This window comes from Neophocaena asiaeorientalis, unplaced genomic scaffold (assembly GCF_003031525.2).
Source record: "Neophocaena asiaeorientalis asiaeorientalis breed wild unplaced genomic scaffold, Neophocaena_asiaeorientalis_V1.1 scaffold398, whole genome shotgun sequence".
Taxonomy (NCBI): domain Eukaryota; kingdom Metazoa; phylum Chordata; class Mammalia; order Artiodactyla; family Phocoenidae; genus Neophocaena; species Neophocaena asiaeorientalis.
In genome coordinates this window covers 1,609,612-1,632,843 of record NW_020173416.1, presented here as the reverse complement: position 1 = coordinate 1,632,843, position 23,232 = coordinate 1,609,612, and the positions used below count along the sequence as shown (strand labels likewise).

Here is a 23,232-nt window from a genome sequence, read left to right as displayed (position 1 = left end):
AGTGCTTGCTTGGGGTTCAAGCTAGGGGTTTTATTTTAAAGCGTTCCTTTGGCTTGCGATTAAGCGTACTTTGAAATCAAGGCATTTGCTCCTTTCAGAAACTGGAGACCAAAAGCAAAGCCCCTCCTGCCTCTGAGATTTCAATGGATGTTTTCCGCCCTTTGGCCGACCTTGACACTTGAGATGTAATGGACCACGCCAACCTCCCTTGGCTTCAAATTCTTTAGGTTTTCAGTATGTGAAATGGCTTTTGGTGGTCTTTTTGGTACTTCCATAATTTTGACATTCCCCCCCCCAAATAAATTTGAACTGGGAAGTAATATACCTAATGCTTTGACACCTCCATCAATTCCAAAGCCTCCTTTGTTGCACAGGTGGACCTCCGTTTAAGAAAACTCAGTGTCTGAAAACCTAGACTTACAAATCAAGTCAGTCCCTGGCACTGGGGCAGGTGGGGTTCTTCAGGGGGCTTTCGCTTCCCAGAAGTACTGCATCCGCGGGCACCGTGCCTTCCGGTGCCTTGACCTGCGAGGTCATATTTCACCACTTGACAGTGACCTCTAGAGGCAGAGAGACCTCAGGCACAGATGTGTGGAGCAGCTGCCAGGGACCGAGAGCCAGGCAGGGACGGGGGGAAAACCTTTTTCTTTTTTTTCCTCTCTCTTTTTTTTTTTAGGTTATATTGTGAGATAACATATAGAAGAGATTTAATTCACCAGCATTCACTTTACACAGGACATTTCCTGTAACGTGCGCTCAGAGTCCCCTGTGTGATCCGAGGTGCTTGGGGTATCTGGTGTTGGACTGGGGGAGGCGAGAGAGAGCCCAAGATAATGGCTGGAGATGATGGGGAGAGACTGTGGCCAGGAGAAGGGCTTAGAGAGAAGTCACGGCCAGGGGAGACGTGGAAGGTACCTGGATAGAGTTTGGTGAGACACCAGGTCTAAGGGGGGGGCAGCAGGTGCAGAAATCTCGGGGGACACTCAGGTTTCTGGCTCATAATTTAATGGACGATGATGCTTTTCTGTGAACAAAGAAGGAGGAGGACATTTGGGAAGGGCAGAACTTAAGGCTATTAAGATCTTCCCCAAATTGCTATGCTTGCAGGAAATTCACTTAGAGTTACCGGCCAGGAGTTGAGGAAGGAGGTCCAGTTTGGGGCTAGAGCGGGACCGGGAGACAAGGTGTGAAGAAGGAGCATTAGGGACAGACACTTAAAGGTTAGATGGAGGAAGCGGAGACTTAAGAAGGACCATTCAGAGAGATGAGGGGGCAGCAAGGAGGCGCTCCAGCATCTCGGCGGGGGAGGGCTTGGCCAACAGCACGCAGGGCAAGATTCCTCTGCAGCCCGCACTCAGAGCAAAGAGGACCCTGGCTTCTGTCGGTTGAAATACCTGAGAATCAATTCTGGAAAAAGGAGATCTGTAATCCAAGAGAAATGAGAGTCTGTTTAATCTAAATCACTGATGGTCAGAACAGCCCAAACTTTGGGCGACTTACCCGTGTTCCCTTTCAGGTTCTAGACTGAAACGAAGCCATCGGAGACAGGTGGAATAAACAGCTTTCCCAACACTGCTCCGTAAGCGGAAGGCATTTCCAAGACTGCTGCCCTGCAGGGGTCACTCTCCCTTTGAAATCGGGCAGAAGTGGCCTGGGTGGGCTGTGACTGTCAGCCCTCCTTCTAGGGAAGGGGCAAGCTTATCAAGCAGTTTCCTCCTCACCGTGTTCTTGATGTCACAAGTGGAAGGGGACAAATTCACTAATGATTTCCCAGCGGTGGGCTGGTCCAGAACAAAGTCCCAGTTTGATGGTTTCTGTATTCACTGGTATTGGAAATTGGGGTGGGGGGCACATTGACTTGCATTCCCTAAAAAAGAATCTAATTTCACTCTCATTTCTTGGAGACTTTTTGCTGCTGTAATATTGATGTTTATGGGGAAATTAGCTGTGATGAGGTAATAGTCTATTTTAGAAAACTGAACTCAGATATTGAAAGGACTATTTTAAACCTGCACTTAATCGTTCAGCTCTGTAATGGTCTCTCAGTATGTTTTTGAGAATTCCCATGGATTGCCTTACAACTCGACTCTAGCAGCTTGTATTCCACCGGGAACACCCAGCCCTTTTGAGGGACACCGTGGTATTAATGATGGATGAGTGTATTCAAGGCATTTTCCCATTTGAGTGCCATTACTTGTAGTGTTAAAACGTTTTGAAAACACATTTTAGCCATTAACTCATTTTTATTGTCAGATGAAAGTGCTTAATAGACTCACTCTAGTTCCCCTCCTTCGTCTTGGAATGAAATCATCTGTTGGATTCTTGGCACGACTTTCGGCAACGGAACAGAGAACCTTATGACTTCATTGCAGAAGTGGCAGCTGGGGCAGGGAATTCCAGCCCAGCCCAACTATCTAAAATCGCTCACCTGGTTTTACTCCCGGAATTTATAGGCTGAGCTACTTCATTCCATCCATGCATTTCCCGTCCCCCCCCCCCCAAAGAAAAGCAGGTGCTTCTGTCACTTAAGGAATGTACCCTTCCTTTTGTTGAGAAGTATTTTTTTAAGCCACCTATTTTGCATCTGATGCATTACAGGCTGATGGTCAACCGGTTTTGCTTATCATTCAAAACAATCAAGGAGTATAAATGAGGTATGATGGGTTGTATGATTACTAGGAGAAAGTGTCTCTGGGTAGTGTGAATACCAGACGTATCAGGGTTGTACTCTCCCTGCTCGGACAGCTCCCTGGTTGGTTCATGGGAGGCAAGCCGGAGGGGTCACTTGCTTTCGGGGGACGGTGTGGGGAGCCTGCAAGCCTCTTTCGTCGCTGACAGCAGCTGCCAACCTGGCTGCCATCAGGATTCCTCCAAATCTGAACCTTGTTGATCAGGTTGAAGGGCAGATTGTCTGAATAGCCCTCCTACAATCACATCCGGTCGCCAGAAACACTCCTGAAGCCAGAACTGGACTTCTTTCCTCCACTCTGTTGGGGGAAATCTCAGGGCTCCATTGTAGTTAGGAGATCAGACTTATCATAAAACTAAATGAGACAGGTCACAGTGTGCAGCTGGAGGCACCAGCTTCAGAGCAGAGACCAGCAGCTCTGCTCCCAAGCTGGGCCCAGTAACTGACCAGGTTAGTGACTCCTAGACTTTGGAATTTCATAAAACCATAAAATTTCAAAATAAACTTTGGGGACTTAAGATGTAGCTATCACTATCATTTTGTAAAATAAATAAAAAACACTGTAGCATAGAGATGTTTGCATAACTTTAGCAGAAATGCAAGGCTCATGCCATAGCCTTAATTTCTCATTTTGCCTTGGACTGGTTGATGCTTTGGTACCACTGGACAAAACAATCTTAAGGATTTCTTTGCCAGTGCTAACTGGGTACCAGGCCCTGTGCTAAGTGCTGGGAATACAAGGAGGTATAAAAACAGCCCTGCCCAAGAAGACCTTATATTCAGAGAGGGGGGAAAGTGTGTAATTATGGTCCACACTGCAGGCACTAATACACGGTAAACACACAAAGTTAGGTGAGCAAAGAGAAGCCAAACTTACCCAAGGGACTGGGTTTTGTTTTATTTGAGGTAGAGTCGAAGAGGAGGGAAGATTTAGGGGGGTTCTTCTGAAGGTCCTGATTTCCAAACTCATACTTGAAAGGGGATCCTGGGGAGGCAATGGCCGAGAGCCAGTGCTTAGAGGTCAGATGGAATTGACGTCCAGACCCAGCTCTGCCACTTGTGGGCTTGAGAAACTTTTAAAACCTCTAAGATGATTTCTTTATCTCTGAAGTTGGGATAATAAGAGTTCCTACCTCATAAGGCGGTTGTGAAAATTAAAATATGATAATACATGAAAAGCTCTCATCCCTATGGCCTGCAGATCATTACAAAATGTTAGCTGTCATTATAATTGTAAACAGAAGGAGCAACATGTGCAAGGGCCCTGAGGCAACAAAGAGCAGGCTGCTTTAGAGAAGTGTAGGGTGTGATGAGTGGAGGGCCCAGGGGTGCGGAGGAAGAGAGGGGACAGAGGAGACGGGCAGGGGCTGGAGGCCAGGTTTTCTGGATCCAGTGCACACACTGGTATGTGCTACCTCCTGTGGGCCCTGGAGAGCCATGGAAGCATGTTAAGCAAGGAAGTCACATTGTTACTTTTGTAACAATGATTTGTGTTTGCAAAGCTGGAAACGAAAGGGCAGGAGACAAAACTGGAATCAGGAGAATCAGTTTGGGGGCTCTTTGCAGGGTGCCGGAAGCTCTGCTGAGGGTCTGAATTAGGATAATCGTGGTAGGGAAGGAGAGAAGTGCACACAATGTTACGAACCACCAGCAGGGATGTCCTGTTTAACATGCTGTTTAGCATGTTCTAGGGAGACCCTACTACCATAGAGCAGAAACCCTCCACTGGCAGTGACACATCACACTTTATGTTTTTATTATTATTATTATTTAGTAGATCTTTATTGGAGTCTAATTGCGTCACAATACCATGTTCCTGTTGCACAACAAAGCGAATCAGCCGTATGCACACACATGTCCCCATGTCCCCTCCCTCTTGAGCCTGCCTCCCATCCTCCCTGTCCCACCCCTCTGGGTCATCGCAAAGCTCCTAGCCGATCTCCCTGTGCTGTGCTGCTGCTTCCCACCAGCCAACTATTTTACATTCGGTAGTGTGTATATGTTGATGCTACTCTCACTTCGCCCCACCTTCGCCCTCCCTCCCCATGTCATCAAGTCCATTCTCTATGTCTACCTCTTTATTATTGCCCTGCAGCTAGGTTCATCAGTACCATTTTTCTTTTTTTAGATTCCATATATATGCGTTAGCATACAGTATTTGTTTTTCTCTTTCTGACCTACTTCACTCTGTATGACAGACTCTAAGTCCATGCACCTCACTACAAATATCGCAATTTCGTTTCTTTTTATGGCTAAGTAATATTCCATTGTATATATGTGCCACATCTTTATCCATTCATCTGTCGATGGACATTTAGGTTGGTTCCATGTCCTGGCTGTTATAAATAGTGCTGCAATGAACATTGTGGTGCATGTCTCTTTCTGAACTATGGTTTTCTCAGGGTGTATGCCCAGTAGTGGGATTGCTAGGAAAACTGGACGGCTACATGTAAAGGAATGAAATTAGAGCACTACCTAACACCATACACAAAAATGAACTCCAAATGGATTAAAGACTTAAATGTAAGACCAGACACTATAAAACTTTTAGAGGAAAACATAGGAAAAACACTCTTTGACATAAACCACAGCAAGATCTTTTTTGACCCACTTCCTAGAGTAACAGAAATAAAAACAAAAATAAACAAATGGGACTTAATTAAACTTAAACACTTCTGCACAGCAAAGTAAACCATAAACAAGGCAAAAAAACGACCCTCAGAATGGGAGAAAATATTTGCAAATGAAACAACAGACAAAGGATTAATCTCCAAAATATATAAATGGCTCATGGAGCTCAATATCAAAAAACCAAACAATCCAGTTAAAAAATGGGTGGAAGACCTAAATAGACATTTCACCAAGAAAGACATACAGGAGGCCAAGAGGCACATGAAAAGATGCTCATCATCACTAATTATTAGAGAAATGCAAATCAAAACTACAATGAGGTATCACCTCACACAGGTCAGAATAGCCATCATCAGAAAATCTACAAACAACAAATGTTGGAGAGGGTGTGGAGAAAAGGGAACCCTCTTGCACTGTTGGTGGGAATGTAAATTGGTACAGCCACTATGGAGGACAGTATGGAGGGTCCTTAAAAAACTAAAAATAGAACTACCATATGCATCGTGTTTTTTTTTTTAATTTATGTATTTTATTTATTTATTTTTGGCTGTGTTGGGTCTTCATTGCTGCGCGCGGGCTTTCTGTAGCTGCGGCAAGTGGGGCTGCTCTTCGTTGTGGTGCGCAGGCTTCTCATTGTGGTGGCTTCTGTTGTTGCAGAGCACGGGCTCTAGGCACGTGGGCTTCAGTAGTTGTGGTGCACAGGCTCTAGGCACGCAGGCTTCAGTAGTTGTGGCTCACAGGCTCTAGAGCGCAGGCTCGGTAGTTGTGGCTCACAGGCTCTAGAGCGCAGGCTCGGTAGTTGTGGCTCACAGGCTCTAGAGCGCAGGCTCGGTAGTCGTGGCTCACAGGCTCTAGAGCGCAGGCTCGGTAGTCGTGGCTCACAGGCTCTAGAGCGCAGGCTCGGTAGTCGTGGCTCACAGGCTCTAGAGCGCAGGCTCGGTAGTCGTGGCTCACAGGCTCTAGAGCGCAGGCTCGGTAGTTGTGGCTCACAGGCTCTAGAGCGCAGGCTCGGTAGTTGTGGCTCACAGGCTCTAGAGCGCAGGCTCGGTAGTTGTGGCTCACAGGCTCTAGAGCGCAGGCTCGGTAGTTGTGGCTCACAGGCTCTAGAGCGCAGGCTCGGTAGTTGTGGCTCTCAGGCTCTAGAGCGCAGGCTCGGTAGTTGTGGCTCACAGGCTCTAGAGTGCAGGCTCGGTAGTTGTGGCTCACGGGCTTAGTTGCTCGGCAGCACGTGGGATCTTCCCAGACCAGGACTCAAACCCATGTCCCCTGCATCAGCAGGCAGATTCTCAACCACTGCGCCACAGGGAAGCCCCAACCTTATGTTTTAATGTCTTTAAAAAAATGAACTTGTCCCATTTACTTTTTGTGTCAATGGACAGAGCAAGAGATTGACAGCCAGGACACCTTCCTTATGGCTCCTTCTTTGGCCCTAATGTATTTTGGGTCCTTGGGCAAGTGCTTTTTTGTAAATAAGAGCTTTAAAAAGATGACCCCAGTTCTAACATGGAATGTATTCTGAGGACATTTGGGACTTCCGTCTGGAAGACCCTGGGAAGGACACTGACTCTATCTGACCCACATGTTCTGATCTGTAAACTGGGTCCAATATCACCTTCCCTACCTTTGACACATGATCACGTTGAGGATAAATGAGGCCAGACACATCTTTGACAAAGATGTGATGTTATATAAATATGCATCATTGTTGGATTTGTGATTGGTCTGGGGCTTATATGCTAGCTATGTTGCAGAAAAATATTAGGCTCAACCAGGACTTAAGTCTTTGATTTCTAAAGTCTTTGTACCAGGGATGCTAAACATTTTAGATTCCGAAAGGTATTGTCTCATTCAGAGTGCTAAGAAAACCCATCCCTTCTGGTAAAGGCATTGAGTATTTGTCATCTTAGACCTTAAGAAAAATATTAGCAAATAGAACCATGTAGGGCTGCTGTTCTATTTTTTCTCACTTTCTGTTCTGTATTGATAAAAGGTGGTATTGGCTTAGAAAGTCTCCTTTCCGATAGCTATAGCTACAAAAGAAAATTTCTAAGTGCTTGTTCTCTAATCATGAAAATTGGGCATGTACACAGGCAAAGGTCAGAATTCACAATGCCCACACCCTGGGCCTGAGTCCTTTGTTATGTCTTACTTATAGTAAACAAATAAATTTCCTCACCAACTATGGTCACATCTTTTCAAAGTCACTTCTAGTTGATTTTATTTGGTTTTACACTCTGGGAATAAAACTAATCTTATTATTTTTTTTCTTCCAAACAAGAACCAAGTTCTAAATAGGAAAAAAAAAAAAATGTGCATGTCTGTGTGTGTGTCTGTGTCTGTGTGTCTGTGTGTCTGTGTGTGTGTGTGTGTGTGTGTGTGTGTGTGTGTGTGTGTGCAGCGCACCTTTACCCCCTTCTCTTTTTTGGAACTGAAATGTTAGCAGAGGATGATTTCTTTAGGAGGGTCATCATTTTCTACCGAGCAGCCTTAGAGCCAGCTCCCATGGAAGTGGTTTTGAGCTCAGAGCCAAGAAAGTAGTCATAGAAAATACCATGCATACATCCCAAATCGTCACCCCTGGGAGATGAGAGCCTCCCTTGGCAGGGACATGCGGGCAGTCTTTAAAGGCACTATTAACACTCCTGCAGTGACTAGAGAAATACCCTCTTTCTAGACAATTTGGAAAAAAATGTGAAAGAATCCATTTCAAAATTGTATTGCTGTACATGAACCTTGAGGAATAAGACTTCTGTATTGGGAAGGCTTCACCAGTCACATAACTAGTGTCTTTTGTTCCCTTCTCACTCTAGATGCCCCAGCTGGAGGCGTCCTTTCTGCCAATACAGATTCCCAGGGTCCTTCATGCCTGGGTGGAGTTCACTTCTTCTATGACGCTAATTTTTCTGGAAGATTCCACCCCACATGGTTTTCTGTCTTCTCTAAATTCCTAGAGAAATATGTCTTTCACTGTCCATGCCTTGGGGGACTACTAGTGTAGAGCAGGCCACTTCGGAATCTAACAGAAACTATAGACTCTCTCCCCAGAGAAAGGAGCATATACGTACAATCATGCATTATCCAGCACGCACTTTCCACAGACCACGGACTCTCAGAGTCCCCAAACAGGGGCCTCCTAGGGGTCTGGAATCCCAGGTCTCCTGTGGGGAAAAGAGCATGGACTTTGAGTTCCTAGATGCTCAAGCTCTATCTTTTATTTTCCTGTAGTCTTCAGAAAGATGCTTAACCAACTAAATTTCTTCTTCCAATACATGACGAGAATTATAGCTACCTGAAGGATTGCTGTAAGGTTTGAGTGAACTTAAGTGTGTGAAAGCTCCAAGCACAGTGCCAGGCACACAGTAGACCCTCAATAAAATGTGCATGTTCTTGTCCCTCTCATATATCATCATCATCACTCTGGTTGGTACTTACTGTGTATCGGGTACATACTACTACTTTCACATTCAGTTCACGTTTTTGAGCCCTTACCACTTATCAGAAGCTTGTTATGTGCTTCCAGATCGATTACATTCTTAATTTGAACTTGTGCTGTCTCCCTAAATAGCATGTGTATCACTTGAGCACTGCAGCCATGGCTTCTGTCTTTGAAAACCCCACTCCCACAGGCCGCAGGTATTCGGGGTGTTCAACCAGTGATTGACTACTTCCCTCGGGGCAATTATCCAAGGTGGTGTTTTTATTAGAAAACCAAAGGGAAAAGAAGAAACTTCCCATCAAACTGTTACCAGATTCCCTTTAGGGAGGATAGGAGTTTGATTTTTCCTTTTATTTAGATAGATCACTGTCACCAAGAGAGTCAGTGTTGAGGAAGATAAACCAGGTCTCCTGGGACCTGAGTGGGCAGTGATCCTGACCGACCCCCTCTTTTGACTGTTGGAAAATCTGTGTTGCCCCTTTGCCCTTTAGCATTTCATTCCTTTTCAGTAGAGATATTTCATGGGTCCCTTTGGCAGGGTTTTCTTCATTAGATATTTGTGCTATATGCTATATTTATGAAAAGGGGTAAACATAGACACAACCATTTGGTTAAAAATTGAAGTTTTTGATGATTTTTTTGAGTATTTATTAAAAGGGTGATCTCCTTACTGCTATTTTCAAAAGCATTTGTTTCTGCTTGGGATTTTCGTGTTGGAAATGGGAATTAACTTATATAGAGTTATCTGAAGACCCCAGCCTCTAACTGTCACACACTTATATAAATATAGTTCTCTTGAAAATTTAGTTTTCTTTCATAAAGATTTATATTTTTAAAATCAGCTTCTGTATTTAATTTTAATACCTTTAAGTTTTCTCATTCCTAAACAACATATCTTCCTCTTAGATATATTTTGAAGATAAAGTAAGAAAAGGTATCTAAAATACAGTCTTTGGCATGTAGGAAAATCTCTTGCGGTGCTAGCTATTAATACCTTTAAATATTTACCTGATTATAGCTTGACGTTAAAGCAGTTTACATAAAGAGTCATGGATTTTGGGAGACCAAACCTGAAATATCAAGAAACATGCAACTTACATGATTCTGGGGATATAATACTTCTTTGATTCCATGAATAACTTAAACCATGAAACGAGTTGTAATGCTGAATAATTAGAGCTAATATTTGCGCAGTATTTTATAGTATTTTACGCAGCGGTTTTACACTCATTTCAATAGTCTTTGCAAGAATCTCATGTAAAGAGATTATTATACTATTGTTGTTGTAGGTGAAGAACCGAGACTCAGCGCTACAATGACTTGCTCTAGCATAATGGGGGAGTGAGACCGTGCTACATATTTGTGCAGCTCTTTCAAACTCTTCTCTAGGAGCTCATCATTTACCACTTACACTACGCATCTTCTGATAATATCATATCAGTAGGCCACATTTTTATTTTAGCCTACTCTGTGCTACAGATCCTCAAGACTGTGTCTTAATCTTTATCAGTAAGTCCCAACCTGCAATGCTCTGGGAGAAAAACCCCAGCAAATAGCCAAAGCCATCATGGTAGACGCCCACACACCTTCACTTTGGTAGAGAAGAGACAGTCCTGGAGAACCCGGTCGTGGAGGAAGACAGGTGTCTCTAAGAGCGAAAGGCCATACAGAGTGGCCACAGACGGAAAGAGGACCACCTTCCAATGCCAGTCTCCAAAGCAGGAACCATCCCAAGTAAGAGCCAGAAAGAATGTTTGCAAGGCCCATCGCCTCATGAGTACTTATCCAACTGGCATCTCCCCTCTGTCTTCATCTGAGAGACCAAATCTCGTAATCTTCCCTTGCTCTGCCCCTACCAGACCCTCCTGGAGGGAGTGAATTCAGATCTCACCACACTCACGGGCACCACTGCAAACTATGTCGTGTCCCAGGGAGGTTTCACTTTGAGATGATCTCTGAAGATGTCAAGGGAGACATTGTGTGTCTGTGCGTGTGTGTGTTAAAATAAGCCTAAGCTTTATAATATAGACAGCATACTAGTTTTAAATAATAAACATGCTTTGTAAAGTATTGCTTGAGCTCCCTTAGGCCTGGAATCCTTCTTAGCACCCTCCTTTGTGAACTCTGTTCCTAGTATTTTAGTACTTTCACATCTGGATTTTTTGCTGTACTTCTCTCTTCCTTCATATTGGTTCCCCATCTCCTCCTTTATTATTGGGGAGACCTTTCCTATCCCTTGAACTTAATAAGCAGCTTCTTTACCTGTAGAAACTGCCTAGAATCATCACCTGCCGGATTGCCTTATTCTCTCTGATACGAGCTCCCAATCCATAGCGGAGGGTGGCAAGGATCTGGCAAGTTCCTTGGGACTGACCCAGCAGCAGGTCACATTAGGAGTGTAGGCATGGAGTTACCAGACGGAACATGGAAACCAGAGTCCCCGGCTTCCCTAAATACAGTCCTGGACTGCCAACCAGGCTTCTCTCCCCGCCTTTCGGCTGTGAAAGCACTGCTGTACCCATGGGAGCTCTAAGGCTCTGCTCACCCTCAGGTAGAAGTGTCAGTGCGCTCTCAGCTGGAGGAGATTTCTCTTTGTCTCAGCTCTCTCTTAGCCAGATCACTATTTCATTTAAAAAAAAAAAAAAAAAAGCTGTACTTCTCCAGTGTCACCAGTTTGTCTTTATTTTCTGAACACCAAATCTTGAAAGAGACTTTTTTTTCCCTTTGCTTTGGCACTCAGAAGCTTAGATCCTAATTGATCTCCAACAGATGTGAAGATCTTATTGCCTGGATGACCTATAGTTCATGTACTATTTGCCTCTCTACCTTTCTCCTACGATTCTCCTTTTATTTTCCTCTTCCCCTCACTTTCATTATGTAAGCATTCGCATTTTCTAATAGTGTATAATAACTTATCTGAAATTCTTTTTTTTTTTTTTTTGCTGTACGCGGGCCTCTCACTGTTGTGGCCTGTCTTGCTGTGGAGCACAGGCTCCGGACGCGCAGGCTTAGTGGCCATGGCTATTGGGCCCAGCCGTTCCGTGGCATGTGGGATCCTCCCGGACCGGGGCACGAACCCATGTCCCCTGCATCGGCAGTCGGACTCCCAACCGCTGCGCCACCAGGGAAGCCCTATCTTAAATTCTTTTATTGAACAAGATCAAATATTAAAAAATAATCCTCACAGTGATTAACTAAGCCATCTCATTAGTTACATGGTTCATAGAAATGTGTTTTGTATGCACTTAGGAGCTGTTTGAAAAGATTGGAGAGGCTCTGTCATGAAGAATGTAGCTGGAGGTGTAGTAAAAGCTCTTTGGGTGAGGGTCTTCCCAAGTGGAGCCCGAGGTCTAATACAAAACAACCATGGTCTCTACCCAGTGCCCATCTGTGTGATGCTAACTCACTTTGCAGACCTTGAACCAGAATATACTTCCATGAATTCTTGTCCCATTGGAGGGGAGCGATGAGCATCATTTTTTTTTTCCATGAAGGAGATGAACTATTTCTGTGTTTATTCAAGGAGCTTGTATTGAAATGCATGTTTTCTAGGTTCCATGGGACTGGACTTGACCCCTAATACTACATAATATCCCATAATTATCAATTATTGTTCCAGACAGTTCCTGTTTGGGATGTGAGACATCTAGAGTACATCTAGAATATTTCCAGTTAGTTGACCTGGGTTGTTGTTAGAATCATGCTTCAAAATATTGGGCTGCATCAGCCAACCAGCTTAAGTGACGTTCTGAACAGAACTCTGCAGCCAGCTAGTATTTGGATGTATTTCCACGTGTGTTTATTTCAGTCTGTTACTAATTTTAAAGGCTTAATGTATTTCCCACCCAGGCACTCTGACAGTAAAATCCTACACAAGTCAGACTTTTAGGAGGAAGCTAAATCCATTCAGGTCTCTTGTGACATGTTAATAGCACAAAGCTAGGGAAATTAAGAATATTTAACTTCCATTAAGGCATTTTATATATGAAAGTCAGGGCTGCTACTAAACAGTAGAATCATCTTCCTACAAGAAGTGCCTCCGGGTCTGAGTTGGAATTGTTCATTAAATTGGAAACAGATTATTTCCTAGAGACCCAGGAGGATTTGTGAATGTTGCCCAGTGGCAGGGATGGGCTATCCGAGTTCTGAGTTTTAATCTGGCAGAACCTGTCTCATACAGGGCTTTGCTCAAAAGTACTTTAAAAGAAAATGTGCATAAAGGCAAGGGAGGAAGAAAATGACAGAAAGAATAGGGACGATCCTTTTGGAAGAGAGAAGCATGGTGTTTGCCTCCTATTGTGTGTGTGTGTGTGTGTGTGTCTGTGTCTGTGTGTGTGTACATGTCATACATGCCCACACATTCATATATTCCAAGATAGGCAAGGTCTAAGAGGTATCTTTTCCAACTTTCTGCCCAACTCATTTTTATAATATTTTTCAGGAGTAATATACCATATTTCTACTTAAACACCACCAGTGACAGGAAACACTATTTCACAGGGCAAATCACCCAATATACCGACAACCCTAATGGTTAGAAATTTTTTCACAACACTGAATGAAGATCTACCTCATTATTTCCTCATTGGTTCTGGTTCTCTTCCCTAGAGCCACATATAACCTACCTCATTCGTTTTCCATAAGAGAATTCTAAGTAAGTATTTGAAGGCTGTTAAGATAATTATCATGATGATGGTGGTGGTAATTATCATGTAATGTGCCTTGAGCACTTCCTATAAGTACGGTGCTAAACACTTTCTATTTTTATTCATTAATATTCATGATTGATGAAATAGATACATTTCAAAAATTCTTTTTACAGATGAGAAAACTGAGGCTTAGAGAGTAAAGTACCTTGCCTTGGATAACGGAGCTAACAGGAAACAGAGCTAGGATTGCAAACAACCCTCCCGAAGCAGACTCTTTTCTACCTTCATGTTAGTGACTTATACTGTGAATGTTGTCTGCAGTGTATGAGTTATTTGCTCAGAAGGGGGGATTATGGAGACTAGATTATACCACCTTCTGCACTTAAGGGAACTGCTTGCTATGTATTTTCATGCACAACACCATCCTTTTCGTATATTCCTCTTTCACCACATCTTTCTTAGAGTGGCTTATCTTTTTAAATGCCTATAGCAACATAAATACTGTCAGAAGCCATGTGGGTAGAAAATTACATCCCTGCAGTTCCCTTTTACTGGTCCAGTGATTTTTCAAGTTGGTCCTTCACAAGCTGAGGTGTCTGAATCATGGGTTAGAAAAATGCCTTCCAAAGAGCACAGTACCCAGCATCAAATCACGGCTCCGTAAATATGTGTAGAATAAATGAATGGACAACGGCCTCCTGAAGAAGATGGTTAATGTCTAGAGCTGAGAGCAGTAGAAATTTTGCTATTTACTTAAATAATAACTACATTTCCCCTATTTTTTCAGGTTGGGATTGCAGATATGTAACAAATTTGTATTTCTCTGTAGACTTGATTCACCCTTGCAAATGCCCCAGGCTGCAGTTTCATTGAGACAACTTTTTGGTTACTATACCTTTCCGTTTCTACACTTCATGAAGTACCTAATTTCGTTACCATGGAAATGTCAAATTGCAAGAGCCTCCGACTTGCCTGGGAAACATGACCTCCTGTACAGGCTAAGAGGGTTCCTGGGAGTATAAATCTGTTTTCTAAACTCTTTTCCTCAGGAACTTTAAGAAACTTACCTTTTTGGATAGGTATTTTAATAATGCCCTCTCTGTTCTGCTTGTCCATTGACATGGTATGTTCCTACATCAATGGAACAGAAACAAAGCGAAGCTGAAATATTAACCGTAAGGATTCAGGGGATTAGTGAAGGGGAAAGGGAAGAAATTTGTAGAATATACGTAAACTCTGCCTCCTATGACTAAAATACCTAATTCTTTGAATAAAAAATAGTTGCTAAGTTATCACTCATCACCTGGTATAAAGATACTTTCTATTGGGCCTTCTGATGTAGTTATAGGGGTTCAGTGGTATTTATGCAAGTTATTAAAAAATGTCCAATCTTTTAAGAAGCTTGTTTTTTATACTGCTAATGGTATTTGGTTTTGTGTTGCCTCTCCTAGGTTTGCTGGGATGGGAAACCTGCTCAAAGTCCTTACCAGGGAAATTGAAAACTACCCACATTTTTTCCTGGATTTTGAAAGTAAGTTCCAAAAATTTAAAGATTATGGTGAAAACTTTTCACTTTCTTTATAGCTTGTTGATAGGGAAGTTATAGGATAAAGATTGTGTGTGATACTTAAACCACATCCAAATGTCACTCTGCATTTCTCTGAGTCTTCAAAGATCATTTCCTTCTTTCTTTTCATACATTTTAAAAACACCCCAAAGAATATCTTTTTAATACGCCCAGGCTTTTCTTTGATTTTAGAAGCAATCAGTTATTGTAGGCCTAACATAAATCATCAACATATATTTTCCTAATAATTTTCAAGATTTTTTATGTCATATTCCAAAGAAAAATAGTATACGTAGTAATTGACACAGATTAATATAGAACAGATATCACTAGACGTAAAAGAAAAAGTGATATATACAAGAAATGAGGCTTACAGATTTTGTATTTTTGAGTCATCTCTATCTGTTCTTTTATATTATTTGATAATAGAAAACTGTTCCAGGAGTTTAAGATATAACTTTCATTTGAAAGGTTATTTTTCTTTTATCAAAAACTTTAGATTTTTTCCTAAGGCAAAATGGCTTATGAATCATGACTAAATACATACAGAGATTCTTTCTTATCTTGTTATTTTTTGATTGACTATATTTATAAATGAATGACACATTCATGTTTAATCAACTAGGCTCACATTTCTACACTCACTCTTGTGTCTCCTCTTTTTGAATTGCAGTTCCACAATGCTAAGCATAGTTAAATGTCCTTTGTCCAGTAGTCATCTGTTCCAGACTTTAATCTGCTTTAAACTGTAATATTTCAAGTATTTTATTTATATTAAAAATAAGTTGGAACTTCCTTACATATACATTAAACCTTCTAACAGAGATTTTCTAAGTAAATGCTAGAAGACCCTTCTAAGATACAGCAAACCAAGTGATGAAAGCTCCTTGGATGTATCTTTTTAAAATCTTTGGTATGTCTAAAATACCTACTTGAAAAGGAAAAGTGTCCCCAAAGCTCTTGCATTCTGAAAAAGATTTTTACTGTAGATTATATTCAACGAAAGAGATCTCACTTCTGATTTAACTCAGTTTGCTGTTGTTCTTGATACTTGACTGGGTTTGGCTGGACTTGATTGGGTGTGGTTGGTTTTGGTTGGGCTTGGTTGGTTTTGGTTGGGCTTGGTTGGATTTGGTTGGGTTTGGTTGGATTTGGTTGGGTTTGGCTGGGTTTGGTTGGGTTTGGTAAGAGGTATAGCTGGGAACTCAAGAGCCAGATTGATTTGATACTTCAAAAAGAATGGGCTTTTTTTACTTGTGTGAGTTTTGCTACTCCTCTGTAATATACATATATCTTTGTTGTTGTTGTTACAGGAAGATTTATTAATAACTTTAAAGAATTGTTACAAAATAAATTACCCATTATTCCAACACCCTAATTTTACTACTTGCATTTTTAATTGACCCCTTCCACTTCTTGTCAAATGCACTTTACACTTTTCATTCAGCATGCACAGAGGCCCAAATGGTGGTAAAACAGCCTATTCACTCACAACTTCAGGGACATATAAACACCTAGGGGAGTTACGTGCCTGTTCTTTTATGGAAGCCCTAAAGTCCACATGCATGTGTGTGTGCTTCTCACAACGACTACCAGAGGGACCCCATTTGCCTATTTCGCTGTTCTTGAATTTTGGCTTTCCATGCTTCCACATAGAATAGGCTTGAGTCCTTTGTCAAGTCTAATATCAAAATCCTTTAAAGTGGTAAAAGTAAAATCTACAGGAATTTAAAGCAGTAGTTTTCAGCTGATGTTCTCTGGAGCAGCAGTGTTCTGAGGCGACATCTCAGGGGATCCCCTTCCCCACCACCATAGCAAAGGGGCTTCACTTCCTCTCTGCTACAACCCAAGGACTCTGATCTGCTCAGTCTTGTACTTTGGACATTTTCTTAATATGTTATTTATGGGAAGGTCATGGTGGCTGAAGAGAACATTTAAATATCTTGAATTTTGATAACAGCTTATGGTACCAAAATTCCATTTGTAGATATACTGTAATTTCTCTAAGAGGGGGAAGTGTGGAATGGATTTCCACGTCTGGTGGCTCACTACTAGGACTAGAACTATAGTATTTAAGGAAAATATAAAACTATAAATTTATCGAAATATATAAAATCTTGTTTATTTCCCCCTCAATACTAAGAAGAGTAACATTATTTCACTGAGACTGAGAAGATAAATCACTGGGCTGAAGTCTCACAGGGAATGATTGGGGAACTGAGATGGGAACACAGATGTCTTTGGCTTTCTTCCTCCCTCTGCTTTGATTCCCTTAAGTGCTCATCACAGACAGCTTCCAGGAAGTGCTACAGCCATCATTCTGTTCCTGATTAGAGAGAGAAGTCTTAATCATCTACAAACTAAGATGTCTCATGAAAAAAAAAAAAATTGGTTTCTTGATCCTGCAAATCGTATTTCCTAAAGTTGGCTTTCAAGAGAAAAGGGTGATGGACTGGAAGCGTGGGGAAGATGGGCTGTGGTCATGATTTTTCCTTGACTATATAGATTTCAGCTCAGTACGGTAACAGTATACTGAGAATGGTTATGAGCCTTTGTGTAAGCCAGGGTGCCATCAGGGAGACAGAGCTAGACAAGAGCAGCCTTTGCCTAATGAAGCTCCAGGCAGGTGTGGAGGACAATACAGGCACACAGTTCAAGACAAAGTAAAGTAAGGGGCTTAGGAGAGGCACGGTGTGGCCTGGGAATAGAGGGAGAAAGCATACATCAAGTTTCAGGAAATGGATGACTACAGAAGGAATTGGGGAAGTCTTCTTGCAAAGGTGGCATTTGGAATGGACTTAAAACAATGAGTGTTTTTTCTACAGATCTAGAAGACTTTTCCAAAGAGAGTAGTTGAAATCCCTGAGGGAAAACTAGAGCAGGCAAGAGCTTGAGGGGATGGGAACTTCAGGTGTGCTTATACTTAAAGGGAGGTTGAGTAGTTAGAGGATCCAGGAGAGAAAGACCACACTGAGGAGGAACCTCATCTTACTCAGTTGAGATTCCTGATGGCAGGGCGACCCAGCACTCAGCCCGCCTTGAGCCTGGACTATGGGACAGTGAATGAGCCTGAGTAACAGATGCTGGCCATGTGAAGAAACAGAATAGAACAGGCTAGATCAGGCAGCCAGGAGACACAGACATTCAAGTAGGAGGGAGTGTAAATGGATTCAAATGCTAAGAGTGGTCAAGAAGGAAAAAGATTGAAAAGGGGATGACAGATTGGGCAGTTAACTGCCCAAAAGATTCAGGATTTATCACTTTGAGTACAGAGGCTGGATTACAAAAGAGTTAAGGAGGAAGAAGTAGAAGGAAGAATGAAGGCTGAACAGTATACGGCAACAACTCAAAGGCCTTTGGCACCTCTACTTTGAGTGTTGAATATTCTTTTTGAAGTCACTGATGGAATGTAATTGAACTGGGTCAAATAGATATAATTAGGTTGGGTCAAAATATAATACAAAATTAGACACATCCGTCCTTAGGTTTTCCAGTTGTGTGGATCTGATTTAAATTTTTTGCCCTTTGCAACGGGTTTTACAGTTTATGGTCACGTTTCTACGCAATCACTTAACATCTTTTTATTGTTGTTTTTTCATCCCACTACTTTTTTCTTTCCATGAACAGAAGTTTTACATTTTGATGAAGTGTTATTTTATCATTTTTTTCCTTTTTTACTAAGTTCATGCTGTATCTTCTTTAAGAAATCATGCCTATTCCATGGTCATAAAGATATTCTACTACATTTCCTTATGAAAGTTTTAGAATTTTAAACTTTACATTTAGGTCAATGATCAATCCTTAACTAATTTTTGTGTATGTTATGAGAGAGGTGTTGGGTTTATTTTTTTTTCATGTGATATAAAATTATTCTAGCACAGGGAGATTGCTTTAATGCCCTTATCATAATTTAGTTAACTATAATATGTATCGGGCTACTTCTGGACCTTTTATTCTCTCTCATTGCTTGATTGATCCCTTTCACCAATTAATACCAAAACGTAACAACTAATAAAGTCTTAAAGTCAGGAAAAGTAAATCCTTCAACTTTGTTATTTCTCAAGATGTTTTGAGTATTCTAGCTCCTTTACTTTTCTAAATAATTTTATTTATCTTTTATAAGCCTTTAATGTCTACAGAAAATCTTGCTGGGATATTGATTATAATTACATAAAATCTAGGGATCAATTTGGAGAGAATTGACATCTAGGTAGTATTGATTCCTCCCACCTATGAATATGGTCTATCTTTTCATTTGTTTAAGATATTCTTTAATTTCATTCAGCAGTGTTTTATAGTTTTTCGAGGTCCCACATATCTTTTGTTAAATATACCTTCAAGCCTGCCATATTTTGACCATAACAGCTTTCTTATGCTTAGTGTTTGCAGTGGTATATATTTCCCCATTCTGTCTGCCTTTATCTTTATAGCGTGTTTCTCATAAACAACACATAGTTGGCCCAATTTTTTTCATCCAAGCTGATAATATCTACCTTTTATTGGCATGTTCAGCCCATGTACAGTTAATTACTGTTTGTATTTGAGTGTATCTTGGTGTTGTTTCCATTTGTTCCATTTCTGCTCTTGGTTTCTCAATGTTTTCCTGCCTTTCGATTAAATCAAATAATCTTTAGTATTCTCTTTTGCCTTTTATGTTGACGTTTTAGTTATGCTTCTTGGTGCTTACTTTAGAGATTATTATATACATCTTTAACTTATTGCCATCTGTCTTCAAAATGTATTCTTTACTTCATGAAGAATTTAAGAAACTTATCACAGTACACATCCAATCACCACCCTTCCACCCTCTGTGCTCTTGCTATATGTTTTGCTTCTATGTACCTATGTTATAAACTCCTCATTACAATATCTTTTTTTAACTTTAAACTTGCAATAGTCTCTTAAACGTGTATGTGTTTGTATTTGTAATCTTAATAGATCTTTTATATTTTCTCACACATTTTCTTATTCCAGTGTTCTCCATTCCTTCTGACATAACTAGGTCTCTTTGGTATTATTTCACTTCCCTGTGGAAAGGATTTGGATGGCATCTTGTGCTTATATTGTACATGACTTATTCAGTAACCGGCATAGACCTGGGCATGAAGTATAAGCTTAGGAATTTTGATTTCTTCACTGATGCTAATTCAGTAACTATCTGTAGAACATCCCCTGCATCCTAGCATTAGGAAGGACCAGCAGAAGTGGGGGTGGTGTCTTAGTGGAGCAGAGAGGCATGGGGGGAAAGACATAGAGCACATAAATATAGGAACATTAGAAGAACATGAACTTTTTTTCAAGGAGTATATAACTTTATTGGGGAGATCAGATGCAAACACATTGAAGAGACAGTAGGGCAGGTAGCAGAGAAGTCTGTAATAGAGAGAGCAAGTGATGGGCTGGCCAAAAGAAGTACAGGTTCTAGGCTGGGCCGAAGATGTGTTTCTTAGAATATAGCAACTGAAAAATGATTTTCTTATAAGAAAAACCAACCTTTATGAGCATAATAGGAATGCCAAAAACAATAATGGTGGTTGATGGGGAAGGAGGTGGGGTTAAGAGGGAAATTCTAAAGCTTCCAAACCACTGTCCTCTCAGAAAGGCTCTGAATATTTTGACCTGTTAGGACTACAGTCTCCTACTCTTTAAAGCAAGGGAGGGGGCGCTGTCAGAGTAGGCGATCATCTGGGCTTTCTTTGTTGACTCAGGCTACTTCCTGCTGCTACTGATCTCTTCTTTCATCTCTCCCTCTCCGGTACCCTCACATCTGCTGAGGTTGTTCACAGGAGGCTAGATAATCTTAGAAGAGTAAAGGAGGAAAATAAAGAATGTTTTTGGTCACTTTACAAATGAAACAACACAAACAAAAAGCAAAGGAACAGAACAGACCGGGGAAGGAATTTGTGTATGCCATCGTAGGGATTCATTCACAAAGATTCTTTCAGTTTCTAGCACTTTTGCTTTTTAAGTGCTTTTCATCTGTCAACATCCTCATTACAATCCTACAGGTCATAGACCCCACAGGAACATACAGGGAGGAGACGGGGCTCTTGTTAGCTTCCCTCCCTTTACCAAGAATTAATATGAGACCCAGAGAGATTAATAGGGTTTCCCTGAGGTCTCATGTTTAGTGAGTGGTAAAACTGATGGTAGGATCTGGATCTCCAAAACTACATCCTTGGAACTCCCCCTTCCCCCATGACATGACAGGGATCTCACAGCATGTGAACGAAATAAATAGGCCCTCAAGTATCTTAACCCTCCCTGTTCTTTGCAGTCCCTCATCTGGTTGTTCCTTGGGAAGGGGCTCTGGCATGTGATGGCTAATGCCCCTGTACGAATAAATACGTCAACCAGTCACACTTACATCTTCCAATGGACCTTCACAATTTTACGTTGTTTCTGTAAGCGGTTAGTATTGTGCTATAAATCATTTCCATTTTACATGCCCAAATTTTAATATTCGATAGTTATGTTTCTTAGTTTATCCTGAAGGGGCGAGGTGTGGAGAAGTGAGGAAGTGGGTGGGGAAGAAGGGCCATAGATTTAATTTATGGCTTTGGCAAATTCTTTCTGCTGTACCTTTCTTCTGTGTTTGTACAACAACCAGGGATGTATCCTACTGATGAAATGCCAGGGCTTCCTTCCAAGCCAAAGACATCTCCAGATAAATTGTGTCTTCTTCTCACATTATCTTTGGTTAATTTGTTTGATTCTCTGTCAGCTTTTCCACACAGTACTGAATAGGTTGTTAGGAAAAGGTGTGTGGGTTCCCGGTGCTTGTAGAGACAGGGCTCATCCTTGGCTGATTTACAGAGATAAGAACCCTTTGATTTGACAGCCCTGCTCTGGGTTGAACCCTGTTGCCTTGCCCTGGGGTATGTTCACCAAAGATGTCCGTTCCTGACAAACAAAGCCCATGGCCACCTTCCTCTCCATCAGCACAGTGGAATGCCAAGCATTCTGCTTTCAGTAAATACCACAATCCTCCACTGTGAAACCTCTACCTGACCCTGGTGACTCCAAAATGCTGACAGTGAATAGCCACTGTCACTAGCAAATTGAGCCAAAGGAGGATAAATAGATCCCCTGTAAACAGAATGAATACTGTTTAACTTTCTTAATTGATAAGATGGTACTTTTCCATTAAAAATTCTAGGCACTTGGAATTCAGCAAGTTCTTAACAATAAATAGATGTGTTCAAGGTCACGGTGCACATGATACATTTTCATACTTTCTGCAATAGCGAGTCCGGAATAGGGGGTTTAAATCATCACCCGGGGAAAAGCCTGGATAAGCTCGTTCCAGGGCTCCTAGAATTGTTGGTTTCTGAAATTGCCTGTGTAAATCACAGGGGTTTTTAACAGCTTCATCGTTAGACAGGAACAGCCCAGCTTTCTGTAACCATCCTCCTTAATTTTGATGAAATAACTGGTGATGATTAGAAATTTAGAATGTGATTCTTAGAAAAAATATCACCAAATAATTCACTGACTGCAACTGGAAATAATGACCCATTTCCATCATTAATATTATTGGTGTGCATTTGTGTGTGCATGTGTGTGTATACCTTTGACTAAAGGTCAATCTTTGTGTTAAAAATAGAAAAACAAAACCCATAATTCAGAGTTCCTGTTCACTCAGCAAATGCGGTTGCTGACAGGTTAAATATAGTAACCTTTTCAATCACTAATTCTTCAAGGTCTTTTTCAAGATGTCTCTCCTTGACATCCGAAGAGACAGTACATTTTAAAAACGTGGTGACCAATTGAATCTGAATCTGGAGAATGCCAAAAGTATAGACCCCAAAGCCTCTCAAAGGACTACTCCAAAATGATAACAGCCTTAGAATTGGGAGAATAAACATTAAATGCAGTTTTTCACTCATCAAATATTCTATTAATGTGTTAACCACACTGAGGAAACGTTGACGCTGTAGAAAAATGATGGAAGATTTAAAAACACAATGTTAATGAAGATGTGAATAGCCAATCTGATTGTAGGTGAGTGCGTATTATCTTCATGGTAATAGAGAGACAGGCAGCACTGTTAGAGAGACAAGACGGAAGAGAGGATCTAGAAGTAAGAGGATCTTCATTTCTTTTGCTGCTTCCCACAGCCCACATTCTCTGTCACCTGGTCAATTTCCTAATTTATTCATTGAGTCATGACATGTTTAGTGAGCGTCTCCAGTGGGTAGGGCATATGGGAGCACTAAGGACAAGAATACAGACCCTGTCTCCAGAGATCTCAGAATTC

General features: G+C 41.4%; 1 protein-coding gene across 2 annotated transcripts in view; it reads left to right on the top strand.

The window, feature by feature from the left end:
* CYRIA (CYFIP related Rac1 interactor A) overlaps positions 1 to 23,232 on the top strand; it is a 58,592-nt gene that overhangs the window by 17,906 nt on the left and 17,454 nt on the right. For both annotated transcript variants that reach the window (XM_024747244.1, XM_024747245.1), the window contains exon 2: positions 14,857 to 14,936. In XM_024747244.1, coding sequence (XP_024603012.1) covers positions 14,867 to 14,936 — 70 coding nt within the window. In that variant the 5' untranslated portion in view covers positions 14,857 to 14,866. The remainder of the gene's footprint in view (positions 1 to 14,856; positions 14,937 to 23,232) is intronic.